The sequence below is a fragment of the Mobula hypostoma genome, chromosome 1 (assembly GCF_963921235.1).
Source record: "Mobula hypostoma chromosome 1, sMobHyp1.1, whole genome shotgun sequence".
Lineage (NCBI taxonomy): Eukaryota > Metazoa > Chordata > Chondrichthyes > Myliobatiformes > Myliobatidae > Mobula > Mobula hypostoma.
In genome coordinates, this window is record NC_086097.1 from 182,204,541 (window position 1) to 182,218,953 (window position 14,413).

At 45.2% G+C, this 14,413-nt stretch overlaps 1 protein-coding gene across 4 annotated transcripts in view; it reads left to right on the forward strand.

Annotated features, from left to right (window-relative positions):
• The window catches only part of LOC134353179 (arf-GAP with GTPase, ANK repeat and PH domain-containing protein 3-like), a 545,439-nt gene that overhangs the window by 403,018 nt on the left and 128,008 nt on the right, over positions 1-14,413 (forward strand). For all 4 annotated transcript variants that reach the window (XM_063061195.1, XM_063061204.1, XM_063061185.1 and 1 more), the window contains exon 11: positions 14,193-14,361. In XM_063061195.1, the coding sequence (XP_062917265.1) occupies positions 14,193-14,361 (169 nt within the window). The remainder of the gene's footprint in view (positions 1-14,192; positions 14,362-14,413) is intronic.

Here is a 14,413-nt window from a genome sequence, read left to right on the forward strand (position 1 = left end):
GTGTAGTATCACTTACTGGAATCGGGAAGACAGCGCGGAGCACACTGATGATGGTGTGTTAGGCTGAGTCGTCGGAGGCTGAGGTGGTGCAGTGGTCCCCAACCTTGCGGCCATCGACCAATACCGATCCGCGAAGAATGCAGCGGTAGCCGGGACGCACCCAGCACATCTTTAAGAAAAAAGCCGAAATAAACAAGCTAATTAATTAGGCGCTGCCCGACACGTAAATGTCGGCCCAGATCCGAGGAGACGCAATCGGCAATCGCCTCTGATCTGGGCTGACATTTATGTGCCGGACGGCACCTAATGAATTAGCTTGTTTATTTCAGCTTTTTTCTTAAAGATGTGCTGGGTGCATCCTGACTACTGCTGCATTCTCCGCGGCAATGTATCGGTCCGCGGCCCGGGGGTTGGGGTGGTGGGACACTGGGGTGTCATCTCATCGTCGTCTGTTTCCATCAGGGCAGGTAGGTCATCTTCTTCTATGTCTGCCTGCCTCGATGTCAAAGGTCAAGGTTTGTCGTCTGCTGTGGCTGATGTGGAAGGCTTGAGAAACGACAGTATGCTTGACTGCTTAGCCTCGCGCATTTTTCTATTATACAGTTCTTTGTAAGCACTCAAACCATCCTGCAAATTTGCCCTAAACCAACATACCCTTTCAAAATTAAAGTCGTACTTTTCTGCAATCATTGCAGTGAAAATCTCACGCAGTTGCTTCACATTCAGTTCCTGAACGACTTTACTTTCGGTCCTTTCGCTACTGCATTTGGTTTCGAATGTTATCCTTTCCTCTTCCAATTGCATCAGCTCTTCGTCTATCAGTTCTTGGTCATGGGATGCCAAAACCTCTTCAACATCATCTTCGTCAACTTCCACAAGCCAAACTCACTTTGTCCTGACGAAGGGTCTCGGCCTGAAACGTCGACTGCGCCTCTTCCTATAGATGCTGCCTGGCCTGCTGCATTCACCAGCAACTTTGATGTGTGTTGCTTGTCCTTACTTTGTTCACCACGATCAAAATGCTTAATTATGTCTAGTTTTACACTAAGTGTAACACCCTTACGAGCTCTTTTAGGTTTTTCCAATACCTTAGAACTCATCTTGCAAACGGCTGCTCACAAGCACGTGTTTAAGCACTGCCGGCGAGAATGCAGTTCCGGGGGAGAGCGGCTGCTTGGGGCGTGCGCTGCCTTTTATTGCGCGCTGCCTTTTCTTGTAACAGTGAAAACTCCTTCTGTTAGCGAAAATAGGTAACTAATGTAGGTCTTTCGTAACAGCGAGGTTTCGTAAAATGAACGTTCAAAAAGCGGGGACATCTGTATATGACATCCATTGAATCCCATTTATCTATCCTTCTTGTAATCTCCTCAGAGAATTCCAACAGGTTTGTCAGGCAAGATTTTCCCTTCAGGAAACGACACCAACTTTGTACTATCCTGTCCTGTGTCACCACATACTCCATAACCTCATCCTTAACAATTGACTCAAACATCTTCCCAACCACTGAGGTCAGGCTAACTGGTCTATAATTTCCTTTCTGCTCCCTTGGTCCTTTCTTAAAGAGTGGATTGACATTTTCAATTTTTCAGGCCTCTGGTATCATGCCAGAATCCAGTAATTTCTGGAAGATCATTACTAATGCCTTCACAATCTCTACTTCTACCTCTTTCAGAACCCTAAGGTGCAGTTCACCGAGGTGACTTATGTTGCCTTATCTCTTTCAGCTTTTGAGCACCTTCTCCTTTGTAATAGTAACTGCATTCACTTCTCTTCCCTTGCACCCTTCACCATCTGGCATGCTGCTCGTGTCTTCCACAGTGAAGATTGATGCAGAATACTCATTTAGTTCATCTGCCATCTCCTTGTCTCCCGTTATTATTTCTCCAGCCTCATTTTCTAGCGGCTCTATATTCACTCTCATCTCTCTTTTATTGTTTACATATTTGAAAAAGCTTTTACTATCCACTTTGATATTGTTTGCTAGCTTGCTTTCATATTTCATCTTTTTCCTCTAAATGATTCATTTAGTTGTTCTCTGTTGAGTTTAAAAACTTCCCAAACCACTGCCTTAACACTAATTTGTACTTTGTTGTATGGCCTTCCTTTTGCTTTTACATTAGCTCTGACTTCCCTTGTCAGCCACAATTGTACTATTTTGCTATTTGAATATTTCTTCATTTTTGGAATACATCTATCCTGTACCTTCCTCATTTTTCCCTGAAACTCACACCATTGCTGCTCTGCTGTCATCTCTGCCAGCATCTCCTTACCATTTACTTTGGCCAACTCCTCTGTCATACCACTGTAATTTCCTTTACTCCACTGAAATACTGCTCCCTATTTACTTTCTCCCTATCACATTTCAAGTTGAATATTGTGATCACTGCCTCCTAAAGGTTCTTTTACCTTAAGCTTCCTAATCACCTCCCGTTCATTACGTAACACCTAATCCCATATAGTTGATCCCCTAGTAGGCTGAACAACAAACTGCTCTGAAAAGCCATCTTGTAGGCAATGAACAAATTCACTCTCTTGAGATCCATTTCCAACCTGATTTTCCCAATTGATCTGCATGTTGAAATCTCCCATGACTATCATAAAGTTGCCATTTTGATACACAAAAACTATTTCATAGAACATACAACATAGAAATCTATAGCACATTATAGGTCTGTCGGCTCACAATGTTGTGCTGACGATGTAACCTTCTCTAGAAATTGCCTAGAATTACCCTACCGCATAGCCCTCTACTCTTTTAAGCTCCACGTACCTATCTGAGAGTCTCTTAAAAGACCCTATTGTATCCGCCTTGATCTTATTGTATTTTCTGTTGTAATCTGTGGTCCACATTCCAGCTACTGTTGGGAGGTCTGTATGTAACTGCCATCAGGGACCTTTTACCCTTGTTTCTTAACTCAACCCACAAGGATTCAGCATCTTCCGATCCTGTCAGATCCTTCCACTGTCTTATGCCATTCTTTACCAGCAGAGCCACGCCTATCCTATCCCTCCGATGCAACGTGTAACCTTGGATATTTAACTGCCAACTACAACCATGGCCACAACATCATACCCTTCTATCTGTAATCATGCAACAAGTTCATCCACCTTATTTCTTATACTCTGTGCATTGAGATATAACACTTTGAGTACCGTAGTTGCTACCCTTTTTGATTCTGCATCCCTAATGCACTGATACTCACCCTGCTGACTGCAATTATGTCTTATCATCTTCCTGCCCTTCCTGACAGTCTGACTACACGCTATCTTTGCTTTTTTACCATCCCTTCTATCCTGAGTCCTTGTACTCTGGTTCCCACCACCCCCCCCCCCAAATTAGTTTAAACCCTCCCCAACAGCTCTAACAAACCTACCCAAGAGAATATCAGTTCACCTTGCGTTCAGGGCAACCTGTCACTTTTGAACAGGTCACACCTCCCTGAGAAGTGATCCCAATGATCCAAGAACCCGAAGACCTGCCTCCCTGTACCAGCTTCTCAGCCACCTATTAATCTGCCAAATCACCCTCACTGGCACGTGGCACCATTCTGTGGAGGCTGATGTTCTCACATAGTGCTGCCTGCTCCCTAGCATTCAGCTTCCCTGAGCGATTGCCCATCCCTTGCTCACTGACAGGTAACACAAGAGTTTTACAATTATCCCTGTCAAATCCACCAGGATGAAATCTCAACTTCCCTAACTCTACCCAGCCCTACAACATGCCAAACTCTCTGCTCCAGGTTTGTGCCTGAAGATTCTCATCACTTTATCACTGATTTCCCCTCACGTAGTGGGAGGGGTGCTACTGAGGGTGCGGTGCACAGTTGGTGGGGCAGATGGAAGGAGAGCTACATTGTTGGAGTTATTACTGAGGGAGTTTTGGACTGTCAGAGAGGCACTTCTGAAGGTTAAGGTATGGGATTGAATATTGCACTATCCTTGGTGAATATTCCCTCTTCTACCCTTCTTATGGAAGGAAGATGACTGATGAAGCAGCTGCAGATGGTTGGTCCCAGGACACTGCTTTGAAGAGCTCCTACAGGACATCCTGACATCTTCAACAACCATACTGTCTTCCTTTGTGTGAGATCTGACTCTCCCTTCCACCGAGAGTATTTTTGTCTTGTTACCCTTTCACATCAGCTGTTCCTAAAGCTCATTGAGACCACTTTCTGTGAAATATTGTCTTGATGTTGCGTCCTCACTGTTGACCCACCCCTAGAACCCAGCTGTTGGTCCTGGTGAAACCCAGAATGGGCAAACAGGTTCTTGATGAGTAGGTATCACAGTCTTGATGTCAATGACACCTCCTGGGCACTGAGAAAAGACTTATAGGGCAGTAGCTAGTTGGATTGGATTTGTTCTGAATTTTGTGACCAGGGCATACCTAGGTATTTCCATCCTTGGCAGGTAGATGTCAGAGCTTATAAGGTAAGCTTAACTAGTGGTGTGATTAATACTGGAATTGTATCCATTCTCTGGAGTAATTTGTCTTTTTGCTGCAAGATGGTTAAACCACTCTAACTTTGCCATTTGGATTCACCTCAGTAACAGCATAGCAAGTATTACTCAGCTGAGGTGACTTGGCCAAGGCTGTGTGTGTGCATTTCTCCCTCTGCTGTTCTGCATAGTCTGCATGTTGTATTCTGTTTGTCTTGCATTTAGATCTGCATTTTCCATTTTGTTGTAATTCTGGATGTCATATACTGTTTTGGCCTTTGTATCTGTGTTATGTATTCTTTCAGTCTGTGTTTTGTATGTTGAAGCAGCTAACATGTCTTACATTATTTCGGTCTGTGTGTTTTATGTTGTGCAGATCTGCATGTCCTGTAATTCTAGAGTCATAGAGTATGTCATACAGCATGGAAACAGGCTCTTTAGCCAACTTGTCCATTGTGACCAAGATTCCCATCTGTGCCAGTCCCATTTGCCTGTGACTGGTCCATCTCCCTCTTACCTTCTCCTGTCCTTGTGCCTGTCCAATGTTGTCAATGTACCTGCCTCAACCATTTCCTTGGGCAGCTCGTCCATATACCCACCACCCTCCGGCTGAAACGGTTGTCCCTCAGGTTCCTCTTAAATCTCTGCCCTTTCACCTTGAGCCCATTTTGGCCAATGTGTTCATATCTAAGTCATTGGAAGAGGTCAGTTCTTCCCAGGTCAGCAGGTCAGCCTTACATAGTCACCGTTATTTTTATAGAGATACAATGGCTTTGAGGTTACCATAGTCATAGTCATAGTCATACTTTATTGATCCTGGGGGAAATTGGTTTTCGTTAGAACCAGAACCAGCATCTACTATCCTGCTTCCAATTCTATGTGGTTCCTTGTTGTAAATTTCTCCAGCTGTTGTGACAGGAATTGGATTTGCATCTCTCGGCCTCGGATCTAGTCCAGTAACTGAAGCACAGTGTTTACTGTTCCCTGTCCTGTGTTGCAGAGGTCGGCACATCACGTGTCGTGATGTTTCCCGTGTTCTGCTTTATAAGATTAGCTTTACTTGTCACATGTACATCAAAACATCCAGTGAAATGCATTGTTTTCAGTCAGAGGATGTGCTGGGGCAGCGCTTGAGTATGACCATGCTTTAGATGCCAACGTAGCATGCCCACAACTTACTAACCCCTACGTCTTTGGAATGTGGAAACCGGAGCACCTGGCGGAAACCCACGTGGTCACAGTGAAAACTCCTTACAGACAATGGTGGAATTGAACCCGCGTTTCTGGCTTGGTAAAGTGTTACACTAACTGCTATGCATTTGTTCCCTGTTCTGGATTGCTCCTTGTGATCCCCATGTTGTTCTCTGTGTTCTGTGCTGCCCCTTGTGATCCCCGTCTTGTTCCCTCTGCCCCATGTTGTCCCCTGTGATCCCTGTCTTATTCCCTGTGAGTCCATGTTGTCTTCTATGATCCCCAGGGTTGTTCCCTCTGCCCCATGTTGTCCCCTGTGATCCCTGTCTTGTTCTCTGTGATCCCTGTCTTATTCCCTGTGACCCATGTTGTCTCCTGTGATCCCCAGGGTTGTTCCCTCTGCCCCATGTTGTCCCCTGTGATCCCTGTCTTGTTCCCTTTGAGCCCATGTTGTCTCCTGTGACTCCTGGGGGTTGTTCTTGTGTCCTCTCTTGTTTCCTGCATCTCATGTTGTCTCCTGTGATCCCGGTGTTGTTCCCTGTGATCCCCATGTTGTTCTTTGTGTCCCATGTTGTCTCCTGTGACCCCATGTTGTTCCCTGTATCCCGTGTTGTTCCCTATGATCCCCGTGGTTGTTCCCTGTATCCCATGTTGTCCCCTGTGATCCCCGTGTTGTTCTCTGTGTCCTGTGTTGTTCCCTATGATCCCCGTGGTTGTTCCCTGTGTTTCATGTTGTCCCCTATGATCCCCATGTTGTTCTTTGTGTCCCGTGTTGTCTCCTGTGATCCCCATGTTGTTCCCTGTATCTCGTGTTGTTCCCTATGATCCCCATGGTTGTTCCCTGTGTTCCATGTTGTCTCCCGTGATCCCCGCATTGTTCCCTGTGTTCCATTTAGTCCTCTATGATCCCTGGGGTTTTCTGTGTCCCGTGTCGTCCCCTGTGATTCCCGAGTTGTTCTCTGTGTTCTGTTTGCCCTCTGTGATCCTTGTGTTGCTCCCCATGTCTCATGCCTCTCATGTTATTCTATGCACCAAGCCCCTCTGCCGTTTGAGGCTCCCTGCCCAGTGTTTGGCTGGAGAGTTTGCCTGCTGTAAGTGCTTTGTGTCTCCATGTGAGTGCATCATCTACCCGCTCCTGAATATACAGTTGAGGTTATAAAAACTGCATTAAATCCTCATGGTCATTAGCAGTTGTGCTTCAGAAATGGAAATTAATAGACAATAAATTATTATTTTATAGTTTATTGCATGGATGATGAGCTTTCTAATACTTTTTCAATTACTTAAAGCAGCTGATTTATTGCTGAGTTCTGGTCACTTGAAGTCAATTCAGTGCTGAAAAATCCTGCAGATGATGAGTGAACTTTTATATTTTGAAGTGTGGCTTATGAATGTTACCCTGTCTGTACACAATGCAGGAAAAGCTGCTGTCACTTGATCAGGCTTCCTGCTCTCAATCAGTTCACTCGTCAAAAAGAAGGGAAATCAGCCAATGTCTCTGCTCTTGATCACTGCCCACTGACACCTGGTTTAGAGAGAGGGGGAATCAGCAAAGGAGTTCTGCTCTTGATCACTGCCCAATAACCCCCAGGGTAGAGAGAGAGAGGGGGGAGGAAATTGGACAGGATTTCTTTCCCTGATCATTGCCCAGTGACCCCTGAATTTTTTGAGGGGGGTGGAATCCTGCTTCTGTTCGCGGCACAGTGACCCTATGTTAAAGAGTGAGGCAGTATCTCCCTGGGTTCCTCTTCATAAACTCCTCAGTGTCCCTGAGTTTGAGAGAGGAGTTATTCTGTATTGCTGCACTTGCTCAGTCCAGGGACTGTCTTGATCTTTGACACACAGAGCTGAAGCTGTTCCTGGAGCTGGTTCACGTGTGAGGCTAAGGATTTTGTGGGTAGCACACTTGGGGAGGTAGTCACCTTGCGCAGAGACAATGGGTGATCATCAAGCAGACCAGTCCTGGAGTCCTCCAACTCCATCCCGTTCAGTGACCATCAATGTAGAGGATGCTCTTCTGGAATGCATACAAAGTTGATGCACAAGGAGAAAAGGTTAATCTTGTCATAAGGAGATCCCTTGTAAAGAGTGACCACAATATGCAAATTATATTGTTGAGATCATGTACAAAATTTCCTGCACAAAGGAGGCTATTCAGCCCTTTGTGTTGGTGCCAGCTAAGTTCTTCTCCCCCCAACCCCCTTCCATTCAGCACTGGATCAGTCACCCTGCAGCTCATGGTGTTGTGTTTCTTCCAATGTACATTCAAGAACAGTGTATGTTCAATGGCATGCCATTGTCTCCCGTCTATTAGCTACCTGAAGTATATGTCTTTCCACCCCACCCTCTGTAAGGGACTGTGTTAGTGGAAACAAGTGACTGTGATATGAGAGATAAGCAGCTGGGATGGATAGGCAGTGATAGATATAATGTATGAAGAATTAATATAAATTTACAGTAAGTATCCAACAAAATCACAACAAGAACAGTGCAGATTATAAGAGAAATTAGTTCCACACCCTCCCTGCCTCTGGTCTGTCAAGTCCAAATAATTCAGCATTTTTCAATGAAATCACCTGTCCTTGGCACTCTCCTCATGTGGTTGTTCAAACACCCTCACTATCTGTCTGGTGAATCCTGACGGGCACATAGACCAAAATGGTACACAGTGTTCCAAAGCCCAACAAAGTTGTGATAAGCCATTTCTCCTCTTACACTCAAATCCCCTTGCAGTTTAAGCCAACATACCAGTTGTCTCCTTAACTACCGGCTACACCTTCTTGTTAGTGTTTAGTGGCTTTCATACGAAACAGTCAGCTCCCTATGAGCATAAACATTTCTCATTTTCACTGTTTAATAAAAATACTTAGTGTTCCTGGTTTTCCACAAATATGGATATTCCCACATTTTTCCAGGTAGTTCTCCACCCACATGCCCAGTTAGCTTCTCTGTGTCTCCTTGAAGTCTCTTCAGTGACATCTTCCCTCTTGATCTGATCAGCTGGCTCTGGTTTTTGGAGCTGATTACTGAACAGCTACCTACCGTGCTGTTCAGTGATTCCTATCACTGTTTGCTCTGCTGCCCATTGTCCATTAATCTCCGAGCTTGTACCTTATTGTAGCCATTTGGAAATCCAAACAGAGAACAAACTGACTGCATCTCCTTTGCCAGATCTCTGTGTTAGCTCATGAAGTAATTTAATGCGGTTGTTTAAACAAGATTTCCCTTTTGATGTCCATGTGATTATTCATTACATTTTCTGTTTTGTCCATTAGCCTGCCTGTGAATTCCTGTCACTCATCGTCAATGTTAAGCTCAATCCTTGGGTATAAGTTTAACACTGAAGTTCGAAGTGTGGTACAGAGTGAGGAAGTGGATTGGCTGGCAGAGCGTGCAGGCGCATGGCAGTGATAAGTGAGATCAGGAAAACATAAAGAGCAAGAACAGGTCATTCAGTGCTTCCAGCTCCTCCATTGTTCAATTAAGTAGGAAAATCCAACTTTTCTCAAGTTCTCACCCTGTGACCCTTGGTTCCCTTAATGATTAAAATTTCATCTCTCTCAGCTTTGAATATATTCTAGTTTCACTGTACAAAGAGGTTTCAAAGGCTCACAACTCTCTGAGAGAAAAAAATGTTCCTCATCTCAGGCTTGCATGGATTCTCCTCCATTCTGAGACCATTACCTCTGGTCTGGGACTCTCCTTCAGGGGGACACATCTTTCCAACATTTGCCTTGTCTAGCCCCCTAAGGATGTTATATATTTCAAGTAGATTAGCTCTTATTATTTTAAACTCTATTAAGCACAGTCTCAGTCCATTCAACTTTATAGCACAGCCCCTCCAAACCCTACGTCATCCAAGTCAGAGTTGGAATTGGATTTGGAGTTGAACTTCCCCCTCTCACCTTTAAGCGATTTCCTCTCATATTTGACATTTCAATCCTGGGATAAAGACTCAGACTACCTCACCTATGTATGCCTCCCATAGTTTTATAAACTTTTATCAGGTCTCTTCTCACCCTCCAATGCTCCAGAGAAAATAATCTAAGTTTGTCTAATCTCTCCTTTTGGCTAATACTGTCTCATTGAGGCAACATCCTTGTGAATGCCTTTTGTACCATCTCCAAACTTCTACACCCTTCCAGAAACAGGGCATAAAACACAGAGAAGCATATTGGAAAGAGCAAGTGGTAAAGCTCCTGGCACTGTAGTCTTCATGAGTAGAACCACAGAGTACAAGTTCAGAGAGGCTAACTCTATAACACAAAGTTCAGGCCAGAGCCTGGGATAACCTGCAGTTCATACACCATGGAACACTGGGACGTGGCAGGGAAATGGGGTGAAGAGATTGTGGGAGCCATTGTGGGCTCTGTTCACCAAGTGGTTTCTAACAGTGCTCTTCCAATACTGCCACTCTTGTGTGTCAACACACACAATGCTGGACAAACTCAGTAAGTCATACAGCATCAATGGAGGGAAATAAACAGTTGATGTTTCAGGCCGAGACCCTTCATCGGACAGTTTTCTTGGTGACATTGAAATAAATATTGACCTCAGAAGACCAGGGAATCCTTCTGGTCCTTGCAGCCTCACAGAGAAGCTTCATGTCCACCTGGAAAAGCTGACGGCTCAGTCTGTCATGCCTGATGACAAGGCTCAATCTGGTGTCCCAGTTGAGAGGACAGAGTTCCCTCCGAACTGATGCAGTGTCCCAGACAGATAATCGTACCTTCTCATTTTGAGGTTCTGTTCATCTTTCGAGCTCACTTTCTCACACTCGCGCTCTCTCACTCTTCCACTCACTGAACTTGTCGCTACCTTCTTCGCTTTTAATTTGTGCCTCCCTGTTCACTTTTCCTTCTCTCTCCCATAAACTCAAGGTGTGTGTTACTCCCACCCTGCCGGGGTAGGTGTCCCTGAAATGTGAGCTTGCTGCATGGTCTTATCATGGCTCGCAGAATAAGATATTGTGCTTGGTGTGAGATTGTTGAGGCGCGGCCGATGGAGACGGAATCACTCCCGACAGCCGAGTAATTCACACGTTCACCTTCTGTTAATTCCTATCTGCAACATCAATTAAATTGTTTGTAGAAACTAATTGAATGTGGCTTAATCACACATCTTAATAGCTTTACACGGTTTGAACTTCCTGTTAATTCGAGTAATAAAATGAAATGAGTGCGCTGGCTGTGTAATTAGCGAGGTGGCTTGTGAAGAAATTAGTGCTTTATGGCTTGTAATAAAGGGAGTGTGTTGGCACCTAATTCCGACGGACTCTCACTGCAAGCTGCTGATTCTGAATTTTTCCTTTTAATTTGCACTCTGGTCCCATGTGTCAATTGAGTCTTAAAGAGGCAAGTGTTTCTGCCCCCCTCCCCCCCATTTGATAACACCCCTCTTTTCACCGTGAGTCCCACTGGATTTACTGGCTGTCTTCATGCCCTGCATGGGTGGCAGTCCCATTCCCGTTCACTCTGCCCCACGTCAGAAGATCACGGTTCCGTGAAATGCATAGTGTTGGACTTGAACGGCTGACTGTGCTGTTACGTCTCTTCTTGTTAGTGGACACTAGTGATGTGAGTGTCTCAGTAGTGAGGGGCAGCGAGAGGACTATCATAGCCTGATCTTCTGGTTCATGGCCACACTTGGTGGTGCGTGAGGGAACTGAGAGATGGCAAGGACTGTGACACTTTCCTTGCAGTTAACATTGTCCAAGGCCAACTTTGAACAAAGATGGAAAAGGCAAGAACTCTGACCCACAAGCCTCAAAGTTAAGCCCTGGTCATTGTTGTATGATTGTGTGGCAGGGATCCTCAAGTTGTTGGGTGATTACCTTGGTCCTTGGCGGGCAATGTTGGCCTCAGACAATATTAACTGCAGATCTCCCAGGCCCCAAACTGACCCAACATTACCCCTTGCCCTTTCACTGTGGTGGGACATTTGTATCAGAAGTTTTTCTGTGAGAAGCTAGCCCTAAATGGGAATCTGAATTGTGATTGCTGAGTTACTGAACCTTTGGCCAAACCCTCAAGATGTTTGATTGCTATAATAAGTGGTAAAAGCTGATAACATTTAAAAGGAGGCAGAGATTTACAGGAATTTTGTCAGAAATGGCAGGAAATCATTTAGGAAGAGAGACTGAGCTGGGCTTGTTTACTTTGGATGAAGAAAGGTGGAAGGTGAATTTAACTGAGGTCCATAAAATTGTCAGAGGCTGAGCAATGGAGAGATTTGGTTTCCCATAGCTGAGAGATAACTAAGCAGGGAACATGATTCCAAGTTAATTGCTAAATGATTCGAGGGGAGTTCACCCAGAGTGATGGAAGATTGGAACTCAGTGACTTGAAGAATGATGGAGGTTGAAAGTGTCACACATTGAGAACTACCCAGAATGACCATTGGAAGAGTTATGGCCCAAACCTTTTGTGGAAATGGGTTTAACTTCAGCTTCTGTTGCATGGCTTGGATGAACATGATACAATAAGAGGCCAATTGCTGTGCCAAAGAACGTCTATGATTTTGTTACAGTCACAGAGTTGTACGGAACAGAAGCAGGCCCTTCGGCCCACTATCAATGCTGTCTTTTTTGCCCATCCATGGTAGCACCACGGTAGCGTAGAGGTTAGTGTGACACTATTACAGCTCGGGGCATTGGAGTTTGAAGTTCAATTTCAATGTCATCTGTAAGGAGTTTGTATGTCCTTCCCGTGGAATGCGTGTGTTTTCTCTGGTCCTCAGTTTCCTCTCACAGTCCAAAGTCATACTGGTTAAGTAGGTTAAGGGGTCATTTGTGTTTGTAGTTAGTTATTTATCCCTCAGCTGTAGGAAAAAGATTTTAGCCCTTGATAATTTTATAGAATCATTCTGTCATTGGAGTTGTGCAGCACAGAAACAGGCCCATTGGGCACCTTGTTCATGCTGACCTTGATGCCTATCTACACGAATCCTATTTGGCTGCCTGTGCCCCTCTATGCTTGTCTCACCTCATGTTATAACCAGCAATAATTCTTTGCTGTTACTTCTCACATTCTGGTACTCAGCTTCTCCCTGGGTCTCCACTCTCATCTGATGTAGCCTCTTCCCATAATCTCAACCACATGGACCCAACTTTTCACCACATCCCAGACCCCATCACGAACCATCACTTCCTGATCCCCTCTCCACTCTCATGTTCACTCCCGAACCCCCACACCTTCTCATCAGTTCCTTGCCCCAGATCAGGTAATTAAGTCCATGAGGGCCACAGTGATTTAGTCTGGCACCTTGCTGGTTGTTTGGTGAAGAAGTTCTGTGGAAGTGTCAGGGGGTGTTGAGAGCACAGTCAGTAAAAACCCCTGTGATCCTGCAGCAATGCAGCAGAGTTGCATTGAACCTGAACCTGAGCCTGGACAGATCATCTATTTCAGGTCAGCACACTGTAATAAGGAAGTGAAGATCCGAGAGAGGCTTTGGGTGACCTTTAGGGTGAGTGATTTCAGCCTCGATAGACAGGAGCAGTAGAGCTAAAAGTCTTGAGAGGAGATGTGACGGTGGTATTCAGGGTTCTGCTGGTTCAAATGGGGCAAATGGAAGGAAGCTGTCCTACTAACAGGTGGTTCAAAAGTCAAGGCTGCAAATTGGAGATCTTGGTCATTGTATGCAAGAGGAATCAGAATAGTTGTTAACTGGTCAATTGAAATGGAATCAGTCAGGGCTTTCAACAAGAGAGAAGATAACCTGCAGGGCAGTGGGAAAGTTGTGATTACTGAAATGGATGTGATTGCAGTACCAGGAGCTGGCACTGCCTTGATGGGCTGAATGGCCTGTGCTATAACAGGCTATTTGGTCCATCTGGTCCATGCGGACCTGTTTTTCTACCTAATCCCATCTACCTGGTCTTGGACCATATCCCTCCAAACCCCTCTAATCATGTACCTATCCACATTTCTCTTAAATGTGGCAATTTTAACCCACATCCATCCCTTCCGCTGGCAACTCTTTCCACACTCGTACTGTCTGCTGATTGAAGAAGTTCCACCCAGGTTCCCCTTAAATATTTCACCTTTGAATCTAAGCCTACGACCTCTAGTTCCAGTCTCACCCAACCTCAGAGGAGAAGCCTTGTACGTGCTTACCCCACAGGTTGTGCATGTAATGGAAATGTCTGAGTCTACAACCCTCTATATCCTCTTGCAATCCTGTGCACTTGAGTCCATACCAGGCGGTGATGCAATGAGTCAGAATGCTGTCCACAGTACATCTGTAGAAATTTGGTGGCATACCAAAGTTTTTTCAGACTCCTAATAAAGTAGAGCCACTGGGATGCCTAAATTGTTCAATATCTAATTTTTTTTCCCCGATGGGAATCTTTTGACCAGATCCAGCTTTTCCATCCTTGTGTGATTCTTGGAGGCTTTCATCCATCAGCTGGAAGTCCCACCCTTCTCTGTATGGCCAGAGATGACTGTGTGAGATGTTCTGGTGTTACATGGTGCTGTGTGATTATTTTACTGCCTGCTTGACTGTTACAGTTGTGATGTTGCGGCAGATAAGACTCGTAATGCTTCTGTCTGCTCCTTTAGGATTACATGCAGAATGTCCACGGTAAGGAGATCGACCTCCTGCGCACAACGGTCAAAGTCCCGGGGAAACGGCTCCCACGAGCCTCAGCTGGGAACGTTCCTGGAGCCAGCCCCAAGACCAACGGCCTCACCAAGGACAGGAGCAATCTGCAGCTGGCAGCTAGTCAAGGTATGCGAGCTGCCATTCCCCAGTCTGTGAGCATAACATGGTGAATGTTGGG